Genomic DNA, 23,884 nt, shown 5'->3' with positions numbered 1-23,884 from the left:
AACTGACAAGACTGTTGGACTCCCCTAAACATTTAGCTTGTTTTGTTATCATTAAAAATCAATGGAATTTTGGAGACTAATTTATCCAGCTGAGCTCTGCTCTGCTTCTGTAAGAACCTAAAATATGAAAATCTGCCATAAAATAATTAGGTTTATTCTAAATTTTAGTGAAAATGTAACAATAAAAATTTGGAGAAGACAAAGCTCAGAATTTTTCCAGAAGGTTTCTTTGACTTGCAAGCCCCCCAAACAAGCTGTGAAACAAAGCAAAAACTATATCAAAGCAGTGGGCCTGGCAACCCTGCTAAGGAATACCACGTAACTATCTTCTCCCACCCAAGTGTCTCTTTTAGAGCCTGGTACATCACTCAAGAACAGAACATTTATAAGAATAACTGCAGTCAGTAAAGCATAGCTTTAATGACTGACAACCTGTCCAGAGAGGGACTGGAAGCTCTGCTTGCTCCTGGTTGACCACTTCAAAGGGCTCCCACATGCTGAGCAGAGGGGCCTGAATTGCAGCCTTGCGTGACAGCAGCACGCTTCTCACCAAAGCTTCGACAGAGGGAGCCAAGTCCTGCATCCCTTGTGCAGCTATTTTGTTTGGGATTCACTCCCAGTTTCCACAAGCACAAAGTAAAGGAGAATTAGGCCTGCCAAATTCATAGCAACACATCAGCTCAAGTGCACTGTAAATTCTCCAGGTGGCAGTGACCAAAACCAACTGCTGGGAATTAGTCCTTCAAGCCACCTCTTAATGTCATACAGCAAGCAATAGTAAACCACAACCCAAGCTGGGCAACCAGTGCATTGGGCCAGTTCCCACTGCAGCCAGTGGTGATCTTGCCAACTAAAATCAGAGCAAGAAAGTTCTGGGTATAAACAGCAGCAGAACTTGTTAGAAGAAGTGAACCTTTGCTGTAACCAACCAATGGCATGGTTCAAACATCTCACACAACATTTTCCCTCATCCATCAACACACCAGGAATGTAATCTCGAAGTCTTGTGCAGAGCCAAGTACACAGTGTACTCAAGCAATGAGCGTTGGCTTCCTCTCTGTGAAAGCTCTGGGCTCAGACCTCACGGTAGCAGAAATCAATGGGAGCTAATGGGCAGGGAGAGAGTTGGAGAAAGCAGCATTGCGCCTACAGGATCAACCAAGCAACCCACAGTCTTGGGCATGCTGAGACGTGAGCTCTGCTTTTCTTAGGTATTCTGCATCTTACAGCAGGCAGCTACCAGGGCAGCTGGCACCAACTTTGCAGCTTCCCTATGGACACCTCTGCAGAGCCCTCACTCATGAATCTATTTCAGGTTGCTCTTAAACCAGCTCATATAGATAGGAAAAAATCCCCAGTCTACTCAGCTGGTGCATTTGAAGTGTTAGAAACATCACTAAGGCGATAAAGCTTTTCTTTCTCTTTTTTTATCCCTCCTGTTAAAAAAAAAAAAACCTGCTCAGAAGCTGTATTCCCTCGCTCATGCACACACACTTTTCTGTAGAAAAAGCTCACCCACATTGCAACCATGATCTGTGGGATCATATGTCTGTAGGTAAACACACACAGCTATCAGGCACTCCTGTGGAGGCACAGGCATTACAGTATCAGTCAGGTACAGAACAAAATCTTAAGTTTCCTCCCTAGGTCTGGGGTGTACCATGCCACGCTCATTCAATCAGTCTGTTATAGTTAACAGCACTTGGACATCCATGCCCACACAGGGGCTGAATTTGGGCTGGGCCACTGTTCAGCAGGGGTAGGGATGTAGGTCAATTTAAAAGCCTGGTATGCAGAAATCACTATGTTTGATGTCCCAGCAACAGACACTGTATCACCCATTGTGCATCTCAATTAGTCAGCACATCCCGAGCAGTTACATGGTGACCACTGATGCTCCTTATGTGGTGCTGCCCTGCAGAGGCCAAGGTGGCAAGGTCTGCTCCAAATGAAGCCTTCCATGGAATATGTGGCGTTGAAGGTAGTGATAAGAGAACAGTGTCTTTCCAAGAAAGTCACCTCTTTTCAGAGTGAAAGCCAAGCTCCCGTGACAGAAACAAACCAGCATCTTGCTCACTTCTCATGTGGCACGTTAAGGCTATGTTCCGTCAGTGTTTGTTTCAAGAGGAATTGCAGGACATCATCTGAGAGTCCAGGTGTTCTCCTTCTGTCTTCCAACACAACCTCTCCCTCAGCTGGCTTTGAAAAACAAGCAGTAGTGGGGTGGTTTGGAAAGATCTTACACCCATCTCTATTCAAGACCACCTGGGCCATTTGCAGACAACGCAACACGTATTTTGTTCCATCCCGGTTTGCTAGCTCTGAAATCTTCTGCGAAAGACATTGTGATGCAGCCTTGTAGGTGGGATCCATTCTGTCTGGCCGTTTTTTGCAATACATTTTGTAGAAGCCATCAAGACATTTCCTGACACTGGTATCTTCCGCACTATCATGTTCATACACCCATGAGAGAGCAGCATCATTAGGTTCAGTGGTCTCACACAGCCCCACTTTTGGATAACATCTCATGTTTGCTTTCCCAGAGCTTCCAGCAGAAAAGCTCGGAGGAGCTGCAGATGGTAGATTGTTCTCTCCTGCAAGCACAAGATCAATGAAACTCATTAGTCACCAGGTCATCCCTGTGGCAAAATCTTTTTTTGGCCCCCCCTCACTGCAGTCTGGCAAGCAGGCTCTGTGCAGGAGTGAGCTAAGTACTGCTTTAAACTTGCCTGGACTGCCAGAGGGGCTTGATGCATAGATTCATACAAGATGGGCTGTATTTGGGGATCTCATAGTTGTCCCAGCCTCACTCTATTGCACTGCAGTGATTGAACCTACTTGGTAGTACAAACCTCCCAGCTCTTCTCGGTCGTATTTCCAAAGAGGTGAAAATTGGGACCTGCTGCTGCTGGAGACAACGGCTGACCCACAGGAAAGTCTAGTTTGCAGCTGAAGCAGTTCTGCGTGTTTCCTTTTTCTCCCTTTGGCCATGGGTCTAATCCTTCCCTTTTCATAGTTCTCAATTTTACTCCTACAGCACAATGTGCAGCCTTGTCCTCCAGCTTTCAGGGAGATCTAGAGCCTCCAAACTGAAACTGTTACAGTAACTGCATGGAGTTTGTGCTTCCCCATGAAGTCCCATCTTTGCAGCCCAGCTGCACTAAACACTCTTCCCTCATCCTGCAGGAATTTTTATAGGTAACATTTATGTAAAGGCCGAGGACTCATTCTTGCCTAGCTCTTCTCTTCCTTCCTTGCTGACCCACATCTCTGGACAAGTCAGGGCTGTGGTTCTCTTCTGCTCCAATGCAATCAACAGGGATGCTTTGTACTTGCACATAATTAATACAGCATCAGCACAGAGACATTTGGCAATGACGTGACCAGGATGATCAGCAAGCCATACAGCTTCTGCTAGGAACAGCCTCCATAAAGAGACCTTGAATTGGGCTCTGGTACCCAGGGAGTGCCTCTAACTGCAATCTCATCTCTGAGCCCGCTGCGCCAGTGTGTTTGCCAAGCACCTGAGTCACCAACAAGAAAATTTTCCAGGACTCAGCCAGAGGTTGCACAGCCGTCAACGGCAAGTTACATAAGCAGGATGCAGGGAGTCAGAAAATAGCTTGGTCTTTTCTAATTCTGTGAAATATGAAGCAGAGTGCAATCCTTCATTTCGGTAAGAGACCACGTTCAAAGGAAATTCCAGTGCGGTGGCAGAAGGCTGTTCTTTCCCTCCCAGTACAGAAAGAGCTAACCTCCCCTTCCTGAGTGATCAGAGATTCATTAAAATGAAATTAAGATGTCTGTCCAGCCATACTGTACATTGCCTCTTTCTTCTTTCCCCTATTTCCTATCTTTGATCTTTCTTTTCAATTTCACTTCATCTCTGATTCTGCAGTTTTAAATAGAACTTTTCCTCCTCTTGTAATGTGTCATTTCCAATGCAGTACAAAGAAAAGCTTAGTGGCCTTCTTTTAACATCAATATATGCCATCAGAGTAGCAAATCAGAGCTAATCAAAAAGAACAGGTCCATTTTGCCTCAATAATCTCTCAGCCTTGGTGCCTATGTTATAAGTTAGAACTGAAGCCTCATGCATCTCTGATAATTCAATCAAGTGGCACTTGCGCTCAGACTCCTGTGGCAATTGCAAACCCCTGTGCTGGGCTGTCATCTTGCTACTTCTTACACACAGCTCACAGACATATTTTGTAAAAGAGCAGCAGCTGCCTCCAGCTACAAATCTCAACCCTACATGATCTGTGAAGAGCAAAATCCTGTTGGTTTCATGGTGTTAGGGGAGACCTTTGCAATGATGTTCTGCCTTTCTCCCATGATCTTACATTGGATATTAGGAAAAATTTCTTCTCTGAAAGGGTTATCAAACATTGGAACAGGCTACCCAGGGAAGTGGTTGAGTCACCATCCCTGGAAGTATTTAAAAGATGTGTAGATGTGGCACTTAAGGACATGGTTTAGTGGTGGAGTTGGCAGTGTTAGTTTTATGGTTGGACTCGATGATCTTAAAGGTCTTTTCCAACTTAAACTCTTCCATTCTATTCTATTCTATTCTATTCCAGTATGACCTATAAAGCAGCCATCCTCTGTTGAAGGACAAACCACCGAAGAAGTGACCGGTTAAGTATTTCAGGGGTATATTTTGGGGTTTGATTAGTCAGAAAGTACTCAATTATATTATTGGAAGAAGAGTTTTCTTTCAGTTACTGATTCAAATTTATATACCTCTGTTTTTCAACAGTAGGCCCTATCCTCTTAGTGGATTACTTTTCAGCAAAGCCTTCTTAAGGCAAGACATGAAAAGTTAGAGGCAGAATTCCCAGAACCAATCTATATCCCACAAAGTTGCACCTTTCCTCAGCTTTCCTGACAATTTCCCAATACCTTCTCAAACTATACGCCAAGACTGATCTTTGCAAATACACTCAACCCTTTTCCTCCCTAAAAGACATCAGTCGAGGTAGAGGTCCTTCCTCGACACCCTCTAAAGAGTTGATACTGCTGTTGTAATTCACAGATCTCCTGAATGATTTATAAACCACAGGGCAGAAGCCCAGTAGCTGGATGCCTGCAGGGTCCAGAAAGAGCTGCTCAGCTGGGGCACACGTACAGCATTCAAACACACCACAGAGGCCAGCAAACATGCTGCTAAAGGCAAAGGGAGCATTAAACTAATAATTCCCTTTCCCTCTCCATGCACCTGCACCCCTCAAGAAAGGCGGGATTCCCTGATAACACAGCTGCATTGCTTCAAAGCTAGACCTCTCTGGCCAGCTCTCAGCAGCAGGAAAAACGTAGTTTTGTAAACTCTTTATCCTTCCATGGCAAACTTAACACACAGCTGTTGGCCCAACACCTACAAAAGTCAATGTAAAGATGAGCAGGGCTGAAAACTCGCACTCTGTTTGCCTGCAATGGAGTTTCACCACCAGAGAATCTGGCTCAAATTATTTTTAGCTGTTTTCACTCATTTATACTACCAAGCACGTGTTAAAGGGGAAAAAAAATCCAACAAAAAAAGCCCCCCAAAAGTGAAACAGGTCATTACTCATGTCTTGATTTCATTCTCACATGATGGATAATCATCAGTAAGAATGTATATTATTTCATCTGTGCCTCCACTCCATGCTAATTGAAGTTCAGCATTTGCAACTTATTAGTGTAAGACCTGGGGGCTGAAAAAAGAATATTCTTTGTGTTTATAAATCTGCTGATGAAAATTTAAAGTCTCCATCTGGTACAAGCACATAACCCTACCGCCCGAAGCACACAACCAAATCCTGCTTTGGACTTGGGCCACTTTCAGTGATGCAACAACTGCAATATTATTATTTGCACTTCTACAAAAGCAGCTCAGTTAGTGGTTTGAGTGTCCATGCGTTCAAGCACATACAGTCAGAGTGTAAAGTAAGACATCTTTCAAACAGCAGAGCTCCTACACTGCTGGCTTTCTGGGGAAATATATCCCCCCCAATTCAGGTGGGCAGCAATCCCTGCAGCTGCTGGTGCTTCACTTGAGCTGGTGTTGCTGTGATATCTCTCTCTGTCCCTTGCAGGGGTTTAGCTGGATGCCAGTAGCTGCTAATTCTCTAGTTACATCTGTAGCTGGATTTGTCCAAGCTTCCTGCCCTCTCCCACACAGTCTGACTGCCTCCCAGGAACTCTGCGTGTAGGATGTGTGGTTCCCCTCCCACCCAGTACGCAAAGGCCCATCCTATTATGAGAGTCTGTGAGACTTATCCTGTAGATCTGCGTATGGGAGAGCTAAACCACAGTGTTTTGTCATCAGCAGTTCTGTGAAAAGGGCAATTACATCACTTGTTTTAGGGCAGGAATCATTTGCCCTAGGGCTTAGGAATGACTCATCCCTGGCACAGATGGAGTCCAAACCCACTAAATGAATGTCAATCCCATATCCACCCCAGAGCTGCTCTGGCGCTCTCAGGTGTTAGACACTACTAGAGCAGTCATGTTCAACAAGGGCCGCAAGCCCCATCTCTAAATGGTTCAAGCCCTTGACCCCTTTCAGCTATTTGACTGACCACATACTGTGGATACCTTGGAGCAATGGCTGCATTTCTCTGGGTGCCTCTATTGTGCTACCCTAAACAAGGACCAAGAAAACTATGATACTGAGAAAAGCAAATAATTTTTTTTTAACAGAACTAAATTAATCTGGAGACATACAAATTACCCTTATGTTCACACTAGTGATTGAAGTTCAACCAGATGTTAGTTAGGTGATGCTAGAGTACATCCCTATGTTGTAAAGCCAATGATAGGACTGTTATCCAGAGTATCTCAGAGTGACAGAGATTATTTAGGTACTCAACTCTAAGATGGTGTACTGAGAAAACGTGTGTCTCCTTCCTGCTACAGCCATCCTGCCTGCTGTGAAGGCCCGAAGAGACCATTAGGATTAGCTTATCTGAAGAAATGTCCCTGAACAAAGATTACAAGAGAACTGAGCAACACAACAGTGGAAAGGAAAAACAAAGGAAAGGAGAGAGCTAGATGAGAGAGAAACTCTTTCCTTGTGCCAGATGACTATCCCAAAAGTCGCCAATACTTTATCTACTCTCCCTGGGAGTAGATGGGGGTCAGCATAACTGAATACAGCTTTTTTTCAGAGGATCTGAAAAGCAGAAGGAGATATGTTCTAGCTGGGGAGACAAACTCCAGCTATGGACTCCCATGTCAGACCTTAGAATACCGCCTTGCCTGTGGCACCACCAAGATTTTACATCAAGTTCAAGATCTGCAAGAGACCATAGATCCTGCCTCTTGGCATCACAGTTAATTGGTGCTCCCAAACTTTTCCTCAGAGAGAAAGACAGAAGACTCTGTCAGTCACAAAATCAGCCACTTCTTGCCCTGGACACTGCACCTGTCCTGGACACTGCCACCTGTACCTCAGCGTGCCCTTTCTACCCATGAGTCTTCTCCTCACTGTGACTTGCTACAGTTATAGTCAACACGTTCTTGACATCCATGGGCAATGATGACTCATACAAGAAGGACAAAAGTTACCAGTTTGTTTGGTTGATGGTACTCACTAAAAAAGGGCCATTCAGAAGTTCTCACAGATTGTATTATTTCTCTTTTCCCATCAACCTGCTAGGATGTACCTGGGATGAAAGCAATCATCCACAAATAAGAAAGGGTCCCTAATTTTGTGGTTGCTATTAAGTGATAAACAAGTGAACATAGATGCTATCCCTGAGGGCTGCTACAGCCCTCTCACCACTCCTACAAAATCCCTTCTTGCCTCTCCATCAGCCATGTCCATATGGCGTGGGAAGGCTCTAGCAGAGGCGATACTACTTGGGCTTGAGCAGAGCTCCCAGCTGACAGCAAATCTGTGCCAAAACACATTATTTTGGGGATGTATCTATCTGCACAGGAAGCAAGAACAGGTCCCATGTCACAGCAGAACTCCCTACATGCCCATGCACCTTGCAATTACATGTGTTGAGCACTTGAGACAGCTAATGCAGAGAAAACCATCCTTTTTTTCTTTCCACCTGGCTGATTTCCAGTAGGAGTGAGTATATCATCATGGTAATGCAATTCCACTCTGCTCTGAGAAGAAAGAAGAAATTTAAGGAAAATTTAGCAGGAGCTCATTATACGCCAATCTCACACAGCACCTCAGCCTGCCAGTAATTGTATACCAGAGTGCTCAGGCATTGCAAAGTCAGACATTTTGGGACCAAATCCTATTGCCCTTACTTGCATTAATAAAATTTCCATTGATTACAACAGTTAAAAAACCCACATGTGAACTGCTGATTACATCCTTTTACATGAACTAGAATATATTTGCATTGTGTGACGTCCATTACTAACATTTAAATTGGAACAGCACCAAAAAAAAACGTATCAAAAATCAAGTATCATTCTGCTAGGTGCTCTACAAACACCTATTATCACTTTGAGTAAATGACAGATCCTAAAGCCTTTCTTGTACAGTATTGAAGAATTATGGTAGAGTTTACAATTTCTCTACATACATCTCTGCCTAGCAGAAAACAGCTGTTTTCTTCTTGCATCATTGTTTGGAAAACCTTACAGCATTTAAAGAAAAGGCAAAATGGAATTTTCGATAACATTATACTTGAAAAAGACTGTTCTAAGCAGAGAAAATTTGTTCCTTGTGGGTATTTAAACTGTGAACTGAAAGTGAAAATAAGAATATAATAAGCCTTGCTACCTTGCTGTTTCCCTCATGACACACAAACCAGCCCTCTCATGCCATAATATGCAGTAGACTATAGCTCACAAAACAGTATCTGTGAGACTCTGCACTACACATGACATAACTAGCTATATTCTTCATCCACCAGCCCACGGGAGAGGCACATGTTGCTGTGTCTGATTGCTGAGGAGCTAGCCGGGAGCTGTGCAAAAACTGGCTGCTCTGTCAGGAGACCTGGAGGAGGTGAGCGTGGGAGGGTGGGCAAAAGGCAGCAAGAAGGCAAGGAAGAGGCTGGAGGAATTTGGGGTATGGAGCAGAAGAGGGAGGCAATGATGGAGGAATAGCACTGGGTATAGCCCAGTACTGAGTCAGGCTCCCTGCTTTTTTCTTCTACCTGCTGCACGTTTGTGGTGTGAAATGTTGGGGGGGCTTTAATTTGTGTGCAATAAGATGTAAACAGTTATTCCAGGGAAGCATAAACCCTTCCCTTTCTAACTCCCTCAGGAATTTAAAATTCAAGAAAAATAAAAAGCCTGGCAAATGGTAAAGTGCTTTTGAAATGCAATAAGGAGGCATAGCACATCCCCCTAGACACTATTCCAAATGTCACACTTGGAATTAAGCTCTGCCCTGCTCTGAGAGCTCACAGCTGATGCCTGCTGTGCCATACTTTTAAGGCAGCTGGAAAACTCAGCTAAATGAAATCTTTCAGAGATTGCACTAGTTAAACATGATGGATTTAATAAACCACAGAGCAAGTCAGCTACAATATGAACTCTTACAAATTAACACTCTTTATTTGCTGAAAGCCAAGAGATAGGCACCACTGCCATCTCACAAACCCGTTCCTAAGCAACCAGGCCCCACGGTCCAGGGCAATAGGTATGGGCAGAAAGAGCGGCAGCATCATAAATACCATCTCCTACGGCTGTGCCCCAAAAGCCTGCTGCTGATATATCCTCAGCCAGGCCTCAGAGCAATGCACATTGGATGTAACTGTCTATGAACAGCTGCTGTAAGTGCAACAGCATACAGGAACATCTCTCATTGCAAAGATCCCAGGTATCTCTGAAGAGATGGGCAGCAACTTAACTGGGGTGCTTGAGATTTTATTTTTACAAGGCAAGCTCCTGCCTTGGAGCTCATCACCATTCTAAAAATAGAAAGAGCAAAGTTAAGAACTCTTCAAATAGGTATACTTAGAGTTATTTAGTTTACATGATTCTGTAGGCAGTAAAAACCCCTAAAGCATCCTATTTGTCTCAAATTGTGATTTTAAAAAAACACCTTAAGATCTAAGGTTAAAGACTCTACTATCAAGAGTAACCTTTTTCTGTGGCGTGGTTTAAGCCCAGCCGGCAACTAAGCACCATGCAGCCACTGTCTCACTTCCCCCCACCCCGGTGGGATGGGAAAGAGAATCAGAAGAAAAAGATAAAACCTTGTGGGTTGAGATAAGGACAGTTTAATAGGAGAACACAAGGAGAGAAGAAACAATAACAACAATACTACTAATAAAAGAATATGTAAAGCAATTTTTCCTGCCTAAAAACTATAAATGCAATTGCTCACCACTCGGAACCCAACGCTCAGCCCGTTCCTGAACTGTGATTCCCCCTCCCCATCCAGCTCCTCCAGCTATATACTGAGCATGATGCGAGTATGGTATCGAATATCCCCTTGGCTAGTTTGGGTCAGTCATCCTGGCCGTGCCCCCTCCCAGCCCCTTGTGAAAAATAACCCTATCCCAGCCAAACCCAGGACACTCTGGAACATAAATAATAAAAAAAATTGTTTATGTAGCTGAAAACATAAACTGTCAATTGAAGTTACTATCCAGCAGATGAGGGCATCAAGAGGCTTTACTAAACTGCAGGTATCTGCTGCTTTCCTATTACATATACAGTCTTGGGAACTGACAGCCAGACTCACCTTGTCTTTGTAACACTAAAGGCACCAATTTCCAAAAAGAAAATCTGACCAGGCTTCTTAAGCTAATTGCTCAGTTTCCAATTAGGTATTAGGAGAGTGCAGGGAAGTGCCTGCAAGAATAGTACCATGCATGTTCACGCGCACAGACACAGCAGTGCTGTGCTAGGCCAGCCTCTCCCAGCCACAGCAAAATGGGCTTTCAGTCTTGACAGACAGGATCCAACACGAACATCCCCAAACCAAGCATCTGCCTTCTCTGCAGGTGAAAGTAAGAACCATCCTTTCATGTCAAGTCCCTTACTCACCAGGACCACAGCATCACTCTGCCCACAAGGAAGATTCACATCATTTGAGTCAAGTTTGACTTCCTTCCTCCTGTAAGCAGGCAGAAGACCTTTTATTAAAAAGATCGATTTTTCCTTCTTTTAATCAGTAACTTGCAGTGTTGCTTTTTTATACATGAAAGGCTCTAATTTAGCCCCAGATCATATTTGTCTTTAAGTTCCTCCTATTTCAGAATAAAAGCAAACGTCTGGTGCTTGAAACTGGTGAGAAACAATTCTGACTGCCTGATTTTCACTGCTTAAGATTTGTAAAGAATTTTTTGAATAAAAACTGGGGTTTGTGTTTATGGTGCTTGAAGGAGCTTTCTCACTTTATTCACAATGCACAGCTAAAGCAAATGGTAGTTGTTTCCCTTCATATTTTTTTCCTGCCTAAAAATTATAAATTCCAGTCTTGTCTATTCTCTTTTTTCCAGCTGACCCTATAGAGTCACGTCTTCATGAACTGTTAGCTTTCTGACATAAGAATTTCCCAAAGAACCCTAATTAACTGAGAGGGAAGGAACTTTTATTCAGCCCCTGGGTTCAGTTACTAGCTAGTGAACTCCAGAATTTGGAAAAGGATTTGCTATGCCCACCTCTTCAGCTAAGAGCAGAGAAAGTCCCTGGGAAACCTGAGTCATCCAAGGAGACCTCTCAAAGAGATGAAGAGGGACTGATGAAAGACAACATTCTTCATAGTTCTAAGGTAAAAGACAAGCAGGGGAAAATCCTTCCTGTTTCTGGCAAGACACACAAAGGGAAGATACTGTACTTTTAGACATTCTGCAGATGTTGTCATGCAGAACTGATGAAGCTGTGAGATGAAATTAAAAGAGGACTTGAACATCTATCTGGATGACAATTAGTGATCATAGACAAGTCTAGCCCAAAAAAGTCTGGAAGAGTTATTAAATCCCATTCTTCAGCGCTTTAACAAATCCTCTGCTAGAGGCAAGAATGGGGCCCAACAGGCAGCACATTGTATGCTGCAGACACCCGATTTGGAGGATAGGGATGAAATAAAGAGAGGGAAACTGCCTCTTATTCTGAAATATTCAGTAATGACCGTTGCCAATGACAGGAAACAACTCTAGATTACAAGTACTACTGAGTAAGACAATACTACTGTATTTGCAAGTATTAAAAAGAAAACAAAAACCCAAAGCAATATCCTTTCATGATATATTAAATACTTTGTCTTTCACTCAGAGTCACACATTTTCAGTACTCAAGAGGACTGACAATCCTCAGCTTATGCCTTTGGCAAGAATAGGAATAAGCAGACAGCTCTCACTGGAGATCAATAGCTCAAGTTTCAACATCAGTTTAAAAAATTCTACCTTCTACATCTCCTTGTAGAGTGACATGCATGACAGTTTGCCTAGAAAAACAAGAAGATTATGCTGTTCATACAGCTAAAATAGAAGAGGAAGAGCCCGTCATGACAGTATTTCTTTAAGGAGAAGAACAGGCTAGAAGACCAAAATAGTATATAAAATCTAGCAAAAGATTTGCTTTATTTACAGACTGTGTGAACTTGGAAAAGGGGGGGGATTGTTCAGTGTACACTGCCTTCCCTTGCCATTGTAACACTTGAAAGTCCAATTCATTACAAGGTTAGTATCCTCAAACATATACACAGTTTACATTGCAGAGATTCACATGCATTTCAGCTCTGCTTCCAACCAGCTATGTACAGCTGTAGACAAAAGTGACATGAGAATCATAGGCAGAAAGGCAGTTTCTAGACCAAGAAAATAGTGCAAAGCAAGATATTTTTTAAGCATCCTTCTTGAATTGTAGGTAAAATAACATTACTTGTAAATATTTTTCAGAGCAAGAGAGTTATGACCTATAATACTACCATTAGCCATCTTCACAGGAGGCCCTGCACTTGGAGGCCTGAATCCTGATATGGAATTGGTGCCTGGGTACCACAGGGCATCTACAGTAAAACAGCTGCTGTGGGGAAGAGAAAATGCTCTAAAAACTGTAGAGGTTGAAAACTGAGTCAAATAAGGCAGATGAAGGTGAAGGCTGAATTAAATACAATTTCCTCCCAATTCTTTACCCCCTCCAACCCACACACCTGTATGTCTCACCCAAATGCATGTGTGAGTTTTTTTAACTTTCTACCAACTTATTATCTAGGTTCAAGATCCCAAATCAGTGGATTAATTTTCAAAGTGCTGAATACACAGATACTCTCACCAAATTTAAAAGAAGTCACAGAAATTTTAGCTCTTTTGAAGACAATGCCATCTAAGCTTTAACTTTATTAATTCTTCAGCAGCAGATCACAAGTTGTACAACAGAAAAACAGGAGAAGTATCTTTTGGTTCTCATATTTTATGGTCTTGATCTTTTGTTTTTGTCTAAGGCCAAAAGCATGAATGTGGGAATACCACAAGAAATGCTTACAGATGGACTGATTCTCTCCAGATGTGATAGAAATAGCTGAATGTGTGCAGTCTGTCCCTCTTCACATCAAAGCTCTTTACCTCCAGTCGGGATTGATCTTTCACTAAGAACAACAGAGGAACACTTGCAGAGGTGGTTTTCTGAATTTACTTGCAATAAGATGATTTTAAAACCACACTTCTTGTCTGTGTCATGTTCCTGAAAATATGTTGCATGTCAGACAAGCACAGAAAGGCTTGCACTTCTTTTAGAAGCAGGAGTAGAAAAAAACCACAAAGAAATAATCTTTAAAAGCACAGGCAAATGGCAGGGACAAAGGTAAAGAAATCTACTGATATTCTGGTGAAGATTTGAAGGTAGAGTGAGGCATTTTCCCAGTCTCCCTGCAGGCCTGACGTGGCTGCACGCTTTGAACAGGCTGTGCAGAGACATAGCCAGCTCAGAGTGCCTTGGCACAGAAAGAGCCGACCTATGGCTCTGTCCTCTCTCCAGCCCCACCGTGTGGGATGTGGAATCACACAGCTTGGGGCTGTTTTTTTCTGCATTGCCAGAGGAAGCTTGTGCATCAGATATTGATCAAAAATGAAAAACCAGACTCAAAAATAAGAATGGAAGCAAGATACCAATCTCCACCTATCAGCTTTCCACAGGCTAATAAATGAAACATCCTCATATTGAAGAAATCAGAGTCAGATATATCAGTCATCAAGGAAATCTTCAAGAGACAGAAAATGCAATTTCAACAGAATACAATGAAAAGCAAGCAAGGTATACAAGTTTAATAACTTGGAGGTATTTGTTCATCACTAGTCTGTGACATTTTGGCTTGCCACTTTAGAAGTACACTGAATAAACATTTGAGCCATCTAGTTTTGCTGCAGTTATTACTTGAAATCAAGTAATGAGTAGAAAGATTATTGGACTAGAGCAATAGACACGTTTATAGACCATTCACAAATGCTGGAGGCTTGAGAACCACAAGGGCTTTTTCTTAATTATCTACATGCTGTTTTGGGAATCACTGAAAATCTCTTCCATCACAACCAGCTTGATAGAAAATTAGGTTTTGAACAGAAGTATTTTGCCATTTAATCAGTCAGCTTTCTGCAGGAATTGCTGTGTTGCTAATAAACCAAGCACCTGAAAACTGAAATTGGAAATGGTTATCACATAAGAATTGCATTGGGAGTGAATCCTCAGGCCCTTAATGGGCTGCACTCACCTGCCAAACTTTTCTCAGGTGGTGTCATGGTTGTGAGACTCTGTAAGCCTCTGAATGGACTAAAAAAACCTGAAGGGCAGAGCAGAAGGGAGAAAGCAGAAAGTCCTTAAAAAGGAATATGACTTTAAAAGCTAAAAGGGAGAAAAATCACTGAGCAAGCAACTAGAGCAGTCTCCACTTCTATCTCCTCACTTTGCCCTCTCAGCCAGTCACGAGAAAGGCTTGGCAATATAGGCATTTCCCTGCTATAATTCAGCTTTGCCCTTGAAGGCCAAACAGTAAAAGGTTTCAGTCACTCCAGATTTGTTTGCATCCCTTTAGCTGGCTGCATAACCTATTAGTCCTCCTTTTTAAGAAAATTTCTTAGCCATGAGCAGATCTGGGTGCACTCAAACCTCTCAGTTCTGCCCCAAACCAAACTGTTCACCCGAATTACTAGTGGACACAACTCTGGGTAAACTACGAAGGTCAGTGAGAGCCCAAATCCTGTTTCAAAAGCAAACAAAATAAAACTCCATGTTGCCCATCCCATACTATTACCCTACAGCAATTCTGCACCCGGATGGCTCTGCTGATAGGCTGCACAGACTTTATTAGGCAAGAGCCTGGTGCTGTGTGTGAACCACTTGCTTGGACAGTTTTTCAGTAACACCTTCAACTACTGACGAACTGTGGTTAGTGATAGTTACTGCAACCGTGTAATGTTTGTTCACCACACATTTATGACACAGATGTTTTTAAGCCACACAAGAGTGTCGTGGTTTAACCCCAGCCAGCAACTAAGCACCACACAGCTGCTCGCTCACTCCCCGACGGTGGGATGGGGAAGAGAATCAGAAGGGTAAAAGTGAGAGAACTCGTGGGCTGAGATAACAACGGTTTAATAGGTAAAGCAAAAGCTACACACGCAAGCAAAGCAAACAAGGAATTCATTCACCACTTCCCATCCGCAGGCAGGTGTTTGGCCATCTCCAAGAAAGCAGGGCTCCATCACATGTAACAGTTACTTGGAAAGACAAACACCACGACTCTGAACACCCCCCCCTTCCTCCTTCTTCTTCCCCCAGCTTTATATGCTGAGCATGACATCATATGGTATGGAATACCCTTTTGGTCAGTTGGAGTCAGCTGTCCCAGCTGTGTCCCCTCATAACTTCTTGTGCAACCCGAGCCTCCTCGCTGGCAGGATGATGCAAGAGGCAGAAAAGGCCTTGACTCTGTGTAAGCACTGCTCAGCAACAATGAAAACATCCCCGTATTATCAACACTGTTTTCAGCACAAATCCAAAACATAGCCCCATATCGGTTAGTATGAAGAAAATTAACTCTACTCCAGCCAAAACCAGCACAAAGAGATATTAAGACCTTGCATTAACACACATAGCTTGAAAACATCTTGTGATGTTCACAAATACTTGCGAACAAAAAAATTAATTCATTCCTGCAAAACAAGGCAAATAAAAGGACAGATAAGCCATAGCAGGTTAGAGCAATTCAATTGTTTCTTTATTAAAGGAAACATTTTTCACCCACCTTAGGCCATGAGATTGCCTAACTGAAAATACCTACTTCATTGAAATATAATCATACAAGCAACAAGGTAGGGAAAAAGATAAAACTCCTTTTAAAAACATAGGAGAGTTAGGGCTTACTGCAGGCATCTATGAACACTGTAACGTATGTTTTTCATAATCTACCTGACATTTGCATGCATAAGTATTTGCGTAATTTCCAAATAGTAAAGAACAACACCCCAACTACTTTTCAAGGTGATGTCAGAGCATTTGTATGACTTTCGACAGAGTAGTGAGATGAATTATGATCATGTTTGTTTAGAATTTGTTCTCTGAATACAGGCTAGACTATAGAAACAGACACCCAGATACTGGGAAACACCAGTAAGTTCAGAATTTGTAGCTTATTGATCACAGTCTCAAAATCGCCTGGCTCTTCTTTCACATGTAAAGCAACCAATGTTATTGGGGCATTTAGCAACTCCCATTGCTCTTTTGTCATCTGAATGAGAACACAGGTCTCTACATGCAACTGCTCCTCTCTCCAAAACAGTAACAGAGGGGAAAAAAAGACAAAAACAAAAATTATGAAAATAAACATGAGTAAAGCTGAACAAATGGACAGTCAACAGATAAAAGAGAGTGGCTTTGAGTCCACACAACCAGGTGCTGCACCACAGGTGCTAAATGCATGAAAATTATGTTCCTAAAAACCACATACAAACTAAAACCAACCCAGCTCTCTGGGCATGCAACCAGCTTTCTGCATCAGGAAACCCCAATCAGATGGCTTTAGAGGTATCCTTGGACTAGTGATGAGGATTCTTTAAGAAAAAAAAAATTCTTCCATATGGTGGCCTTGCTCAAAGTTGGGGTTTTTTTTACTCTGATCTCAACCAGTGAAGATACCTCACCATCTTACTTTTGGATGTATATTTTAGAGAGCCGGGGGAAGGACAACATGCTTGTGAATATTGCTTTACTTGTTGAGAAAGGCTTGCTGGCCCATGTGAAAAAATAATCTGAAAAGAGAACATGTTTTGGAATGAGTCTACACTGAAATGGAAGGCAGAGGTGTACATAAATTAAATCCCATCAGGGATTTAGTTACTTCTAGTACACTGGGAGCCAGTTAACCAGACAAGGTGAAAAAGCCATTACAAAGTGGAATGTCTCACTGAAACGTGGGGCAAAATGGTTACAGAAACCTGAAAAGTTGGTCTAATTAACAAAATAGCTTCAAATCCATGGAGCTCATAATTCCTAGGTAAGCAGCACCAATCCAGGACCTGAAATCATTCAGGGAGTGTCTAGGAGCAGGTAAGTTTTCCAGACTCACAGCCTGAACTGCTGGACCATGTCTCAGTGATGGAGAAATGAGGGTTAACACCACCTAAAAATTTGGCATGATAGGGCTGTGTAAATTTTGCTGGACCATTTCAGATTTCGCTACTTGTAGTCAAATTATGTGGCTAAAATTAATACAGAAAATTGAAGATAATTTTGATCAAACCATGAAACTCACTCATTCCAGCAATGGAAACATCTGCCAACTTCAGCTATCAAATCTCATTTTCAGACAAATGTTTGAACAATGGAAGTTCACACATATTTTGGAGTAACATTTCCTCTTCTTTTAAAATGTCAATGAATTAATGATGGGTCACCACTGATTAGCACTCCTGGCACACAGTAATACAAACATAATTAATAAGATTAATCATATTAATATAGCCATTCACCTAGTCAACAGAAAAGGCAAATATTTAATGCAATGAATGTCTTAATACTGGACATTTTTATCCAATGATAAAATTGGATATGTATGATATGTGTATATAAAAGAGATCCTTAACAGTGAAGGTAGATTCCATTTTTCACATAAAAAGGTTAAGTTTACCACTATTCAATTTCCTATATCTAGGCTGGAGATATTCCTGACAGCTGCGTTCTAGTACAAGCTCAAGTCTCTTGGCTGTTATTTGAGATTGGTTGGTGGGGTGGGATTTGATAGTCCAGATAATTTAGCTGATCATACATTTGGGTAATTTTCTTTTAATTTTTTTAACTCCAAAAATTTATGACCAGCTTAAGAATTTTGTTTTAAAGGGATTAAAGAAAACATAGCTCAAACAGATTGGATTCTGTGATTGTAGTAAATACATCTGTTTTATTTATAAATAAAGCAGGGAATTGTGAAACAAAGATTTCGGTGAACATTTTCAGCTCAAGTTTTAGGATTGGTCTTCAAAAGCTAATTAATAGGGGTTTTGTAGATCAAATGTGGACAACATGAGGACATAAATAATTAATTTGTATTCCACTACCTTGACAACCTGCTTCCTTAATCTCTTAATTTTCTTATAAGCCATCCCCAAAGCCTCAGTACCCTCATAAGGGAGGACACTTCTGCTGACTGTATAGACACTTGTGCCTCTTAAAGAAGGTGTAGCTACAGATACAAGAGCATACCAGAAAATGCTCATATCCAAGAATGACTTGAACATTATTAACTTACAAATAAGGTGGGTAGGTACGTTTCCTATTAATTAAATTAAGTCAGGAACAGCTGTCAGAAAATGAAATTGACATTCAGGGGATCCTCAGCTCTGAAGTTTTAAAACCTTTATGATCATAGCACTAGAGCTCTTCATCTCCTCCATTCTACAAACAAATCCACTTTCCACTTTCACATTCTTCCACTTCCTCTTGGTCACATTCACTGCTGAAGGTTAATCATGACTCATAAGACAACAGGAGATACATCTGATGCTTGCCTTAGCTGTTTAATGCATTAAGGGCACAAAAAAGGCTGGTGCCCTCGAGTGAGCAATTGAATCAAGATAAAATAAAGGTCACTGAGAATTAAAAGAAAACAAATACCTGTCTGTCTGCACAGAGGCTCAGTTGTGCCCTTAGTGCTCCTCACTTTACTGAGGCCAGTCTGCTGCAGTACAGACTTGAAATAATTCAGAGATTAAGGTATTCAAACAGAGGTGGAGACAAAAGGTGCATTTTAGTGACAGCAGCACTTGTGATCTAATGCCAACATATAAGCACAAGCAGAGCACAAAGAGCAAAGTGAAGCCATCCGAAGGCATGCAAGGTTAATCATGGGGTGTGATCCTGTTCTTTTTCAACACAACTGCACCTTCACTGCCATGTACTATGGAGTTTAAAGGATCTTCGGGCCTTTTTCTTTTTTTTTTTTTTTTTTTAACCTCCAGTGAAACAATGAAGGCTTATTCATCCTCCTGCAAAGCCATAAGGAAAAGGAACCGGAAAAGTTATTTAAATCTGCTCCTGATCAACACAACATTAACACTACAGAGAGAACAGCGTCAATCCGAAGACAGCAAAGGAGTGGTCTGTGCTGGAGGAGCACGGATTGTGCAAAGCAGGAAGAAAGACATAAGATATTTGCTACCTAGCAGAGGCTTGGCAGAAACAATGGCATCAGCCCATGCTGCCTCCTTTCAAAGCCTCACTCTTTGCGGCAGTGTTCACACTGTGTGGTCAACTGCATGATGAGTATTCCCATGGTTAAAACAGTGCATGCATGTGAGGTGCGATGCTCACCTGGTCCAGGCTCCAGGGGAGCCTTCTGAGCAGAAAATAGGTTCACCACAGCACCATCTATGTGCTCCCTGGCAGCTGCAATCCCAGGGAGGAAGCAGGCTCTGCTGCTCTAGACCATGAGGGAAGTGGCGTGCTCTCTCCAGGTCTGCCACTGTCCACCCCGCATAAGTAATTTCAGCATGGAGGGGTGGGATTTATCCCCGCTGGGAAACCACAGCATGATACTGAGCCATACTGATGGACACGGCAAATCACACTGAGGAAAATCTCTATTGGAAATCCCACCGTGGAAGTCCACTGGGAATTTCGGATGTGCTTCTAGAAATTAGGTGCCATTGTCAGTAGCTGCTTTCTAATGTCCACTGCCCATCTCAGTGGAGTCCCCTCTACCTGCATGCACTTAAACACTGCACAAGTGTCTCACCACGTTTGAGAGATCAGACTCCCAATGCAGATTTTCATAGATTACAACCAAGGTAGTAGCAGTGTTTATTTTCTCAACTACATTATAGAATTTTTCCTCATGTTGCAGAGAATGAAGGTAAAGAAAATTTGAAATAAATGCAAATAATGGCAGTTCTTATGTTTGTACAAAAAGCCCTAAGCTTTTAAAATGCAATTTACATGAAAGGAGACAAAAGGATTTTGAACTCTTTAGCAAAAAACAGCCCAAGGAAAAAAGGCGATTGAAAAGAAATTACATCCTGGCTACAGGTAAATTATATTACAGACAGCTAGCTGTCCAACAGGAACACTTTGGACTGTGATACACATCAAAATAAATCTAATTACCCTCAAAAAGCAGAGAATCTGTAAGTTTACCTAAAAAATAGGAGATGAGCTTTTAACTGTTCTCACTGCAGACACAAACAAAAGACACTGATTAACTTACTGGGCTCAAGAGAGGTAATTATTTTGCAGCAAATGCATCTGTAAGAGCAATTCTGTGACAGCTCCAGATTTAATCTGCCTTTGTTTTATGAAGACCATCTGCACAAATTATTTTTTCCTTTAGATTTTAGGTTTTGAGATGAACTCTGCTCAGACAGAATGCAAAACTCAATTACAGGCTAGTATCAGGACCTCCTGATGCTAGAGACACATGCTACAGACTAAGTCTGATGAAAGCTCCCTAGCTGAAAACAGATTTTAATTTCCTTAAAAAAAAAACAAACCACACTCCCCAGTTCTGTAAAAATATTAAAAAGATGACGGAAAACAGATGAACAGATTACTGAGCACACACATATGAAAGGAAGACTATTTTAAAAGTTTTTTGCCTGGATACAAGCTAAGGCATATTTTAATAAAATATTCTCTTACAGCTAATGTGCTGTTTTATTCTGCAGTATTACCCAAAAAGCAGAGCATCTAGGTAACAATATTCTGTTATACTCTAAATCTGCGGACTTGAAAAAGTGTTTAGCAAGAGGTGCCAACATCTTCATATCAACTTTCCCAATGCTCTTTCCCAGCTCACTGCAGACTTTAGCACTGATATCCTACTCTCTGCATGCTCGGGGCAGCAGGGGAGTAGAAAAGTGCAGTATCATCAAACAGTAAGTGTGGATCAGTGCAGACATTCCTGGCACTACCCCAGCCCATCCTAACCTGGGTCTCGAGTCTTTCGCCAGCAGCCACTAGATTCACAGTGCTCCTACACTGGCCACCTTGGCAGCAGGACTGGGCTGGGGGCTGCTTCTGATAAGAGCAAAGCAGACTGCACTGAAGAGCTGGCAGTCAAAGAGGTCACAAGACACAGAGGCCAGCATAAAGTAAGGCCACAGATTAAGTCATCAGACAGGTCTGCAGACTCGAGCCTCCAAAACACAGCCCCAAGCTCCCTTCCTGTATCACCAGCCTCACAAGCTATTTAACCGAAATGTATGGCTGCAACCCAACATTCCAGCTCACTGCCACACTCATGTGTCGTCTGGTAGAGCCCTTCCTCCCTTCGGATTTGCTGCCTCTGACCTGGACTGTACTAAGATTTTTCTGTTCTCAGTGTACTCTGTGCTGCATTTCACATGGGGCAACACCATGCCCCTGCTCACCAGCATCAGTTTTACAATGGACTGTTAGACTGGCTCAGGGTTATTTGGCAGGCTTTGACACCCACAAGGAACTCAAAGCTCCTGAGGTACAGGGAGCACTCTACCTCCAAACCAAGGGACTGGCTGTAGGGTCAGCACAAGAGTTGACTATGACGAAAAAAGCATTAGCAAGCAGAATTACAACCAGAGTCTCCAGAAAAGCAGAGGAATCCTTCTTTGGACAGCCTTCCCACAGATACTTTTAGCCAAAACCTATTTGCTCTCACCATTATTTTAAAGGCAAGGTCCAAGGTTCAAGGCAGGGCAAGGCACATCAGTTTCAGCAGTTTTGACAAACAAAAGCATTAGCTGTGTGTGACCAACCTTCCCAATGTCATTAATGGCTGCTTCAGAGAAACCTAGTCATATCCCAGACAAGGCTTGAACTCTTCTCCAAGCACCTATACCCATGCCCCTCCACCAGCACTCGTCTGCCATGCATTTAGTGCCTGGAGCTCCACAAAGATAGGAAAAGTGCAGTAGGTTTTATTTGTTCAAATTAATCCAATGAATGAACTATACCATCCATGTCAAGTCTTCTCTAATGGGCACTGAGCAGTATGATTTCAGGAGGCATCCACAGAGTAAGACACTGTAAAAAATGAAGCAATCAGTACTCGCTTCTATGCTCTCCTTTGGATGCACTTGCTCTGCAGGGTGTCACATGCTGTATGTCATCCAGCCCCAAGAGCGCTCTTTGTATCAAGGTATAGCTAAGGTACAACAGATGGTTTATTGCATCTCCTTTGTCTTAGTTTTTTGCCTTCAAGCAGGACTTAACGTGCACCAAAGCACATTTGGGACAATGATATTTTTCAAAGACCGCCCTGAGCTTTAGGGAATATTCACATCAACATTAATGAAACTAGAGATGTTCCCACAAACGCTCCCACAGCAAAAACAAAGATAGTGTGGGGAAAAATGTTACAGAAAAGGACAAAGCAAGAGTTAAATCAGCATAGTCACATAGGTGATGTTCTAACAGATGCACAACTGAGAACATTAACCTCTTCTCCAGGTTACTAACAGCAGCAAGAAGAGGCAGGAACAACTATATTAAAATTGTAGTGAGTTATGACCAACCAGACGTAGTTCTAGATAACATTTAGAGTTCCATAAGTAGTTTAGCTCTTGCCTAATTAGTTACGTTCTGCGGTAACAGGCAGTAATGGTAAAAACCTATCTGGCAGGACCAAGCAGCACCCAGACCCATGGTCATGGTCCAACTGTGAGAAGAGGTAACAGAGACCAAAGGGTGCTACTTGGCACACCATCTCCTTTCCCATTTTGGTTCCTCTCACTGTCACAGCCTTACTATCAAACCAACTTGCCACAGGTAAGGGCAATACGCCTTTCCAGGTGTATTATTCCACAATAACTGGATTCCAAGTAAAGCGTTCTAGGCAGATAAGCATGTGGAGTACTGAGTTGATAGTTCATATATTTGTATTCCCAATAACATGCACTTAATAATCCCTACAGTGTTTATTCTCACAGCGCTACTCTCCCCTGGTGCAGGCAGGAAAGGTGCGGAGAGGGAAAGTCTAGCAGGTACTGTATGTGGCAGTAAGCTGTCCAAGCAGAGCAGTGGGGTGGTGCCTGCAGCATTCACCCAAAGCTCAAGTCCTTGTCTGGTCCCTGCACTCCTGAAGAAGATAAGGCTCTGCTTCTGCTTTATTGCTTGCTCCCTTCTTTCATCACAGGTGGAAATGCAGTATTGGAGCCAAGGCACAGGGATATTCATATACGTATCCAAACTCTCCACTTAAGTTTCAAGCAACAGGCCATTTCTCTTGCTCATTCACTAGTTACTAAAGCAAGAGCAATTAGGGATACCATGGTGTGCAGAAGAGAAGTAAAATCCACAGGAACACACCGGTTCCTCAGAGAGGAGCAGAAACAACTGTTTTCAAATTGGCAGTAAATGGTTTTCTGCAAAAGGAAAACCCCAAACACATTACCAGACGTAACAGCTTCCAAAACAGCAGTGAAGACTGCTTACTTTCTCATGCAATAATCAAGGGAGGGAACCAGATACCTGCAGCAAGCCACTAACTTGCTGGCTGAGAAAAGCTATGGAA

The 23,884-nt window shown here is 42.4% G+C and overlaps 1 protein-coding gene across 3 annotated transcripts in view; it reads right to left on the bottom strand.

Annotated features, from left to right (window-relative positions):
• Positions 1-133: 133 nt before the first annotated feature.
• Positions 134-23,884, bottom strand: part of SHLD1 (shieldin complex subunit 1) — a 93,024-nt gene continuing 69,273 nt past the window's right edge. For 2 of the 3 annotated variants that reach the window (XM_069787424.1, XM_069787423.1), the window contains 2 exons: positions 14,618-14,686; positions 134-2,594 (listed from right to left, as the gene is read on the bottom strand). In XM_069787424.1, coding sequence (XP_069643525.1) covers positions 2,074-2,594; positions 14,618-14,686 — 590 coding nt within the window. In that variant the 3' untranslated portion in view covers positions 134-2,073. The remainder of the gene's footprint in view (positions 2,595-14,617; positions 14,687-23,884) is intronic. The other variant, XM_069787425.1, reaches the window with a different exon arrangement.

Source organism: Haliaeetus albicilla, chromosome 7 (assembly GCF_947461875.1).
Source record: "Haliaeetus albicilla chromosome 7, bHalAlb1.1, whole genome shotgun sequence".
NCBI classification, from domain to species: domain Eukaryota; kingdom Metazoa; phylum Chordata; class Aves; order Accipitriformes; family Accipitridae; genus Haliaeetus; species Haliaeetus albicilla.
The sequence above is the reverse complement of the archived record's forward strand: the minus strand, read 5'-3'. Positions and strand labels throughout refer to the sequence as shown.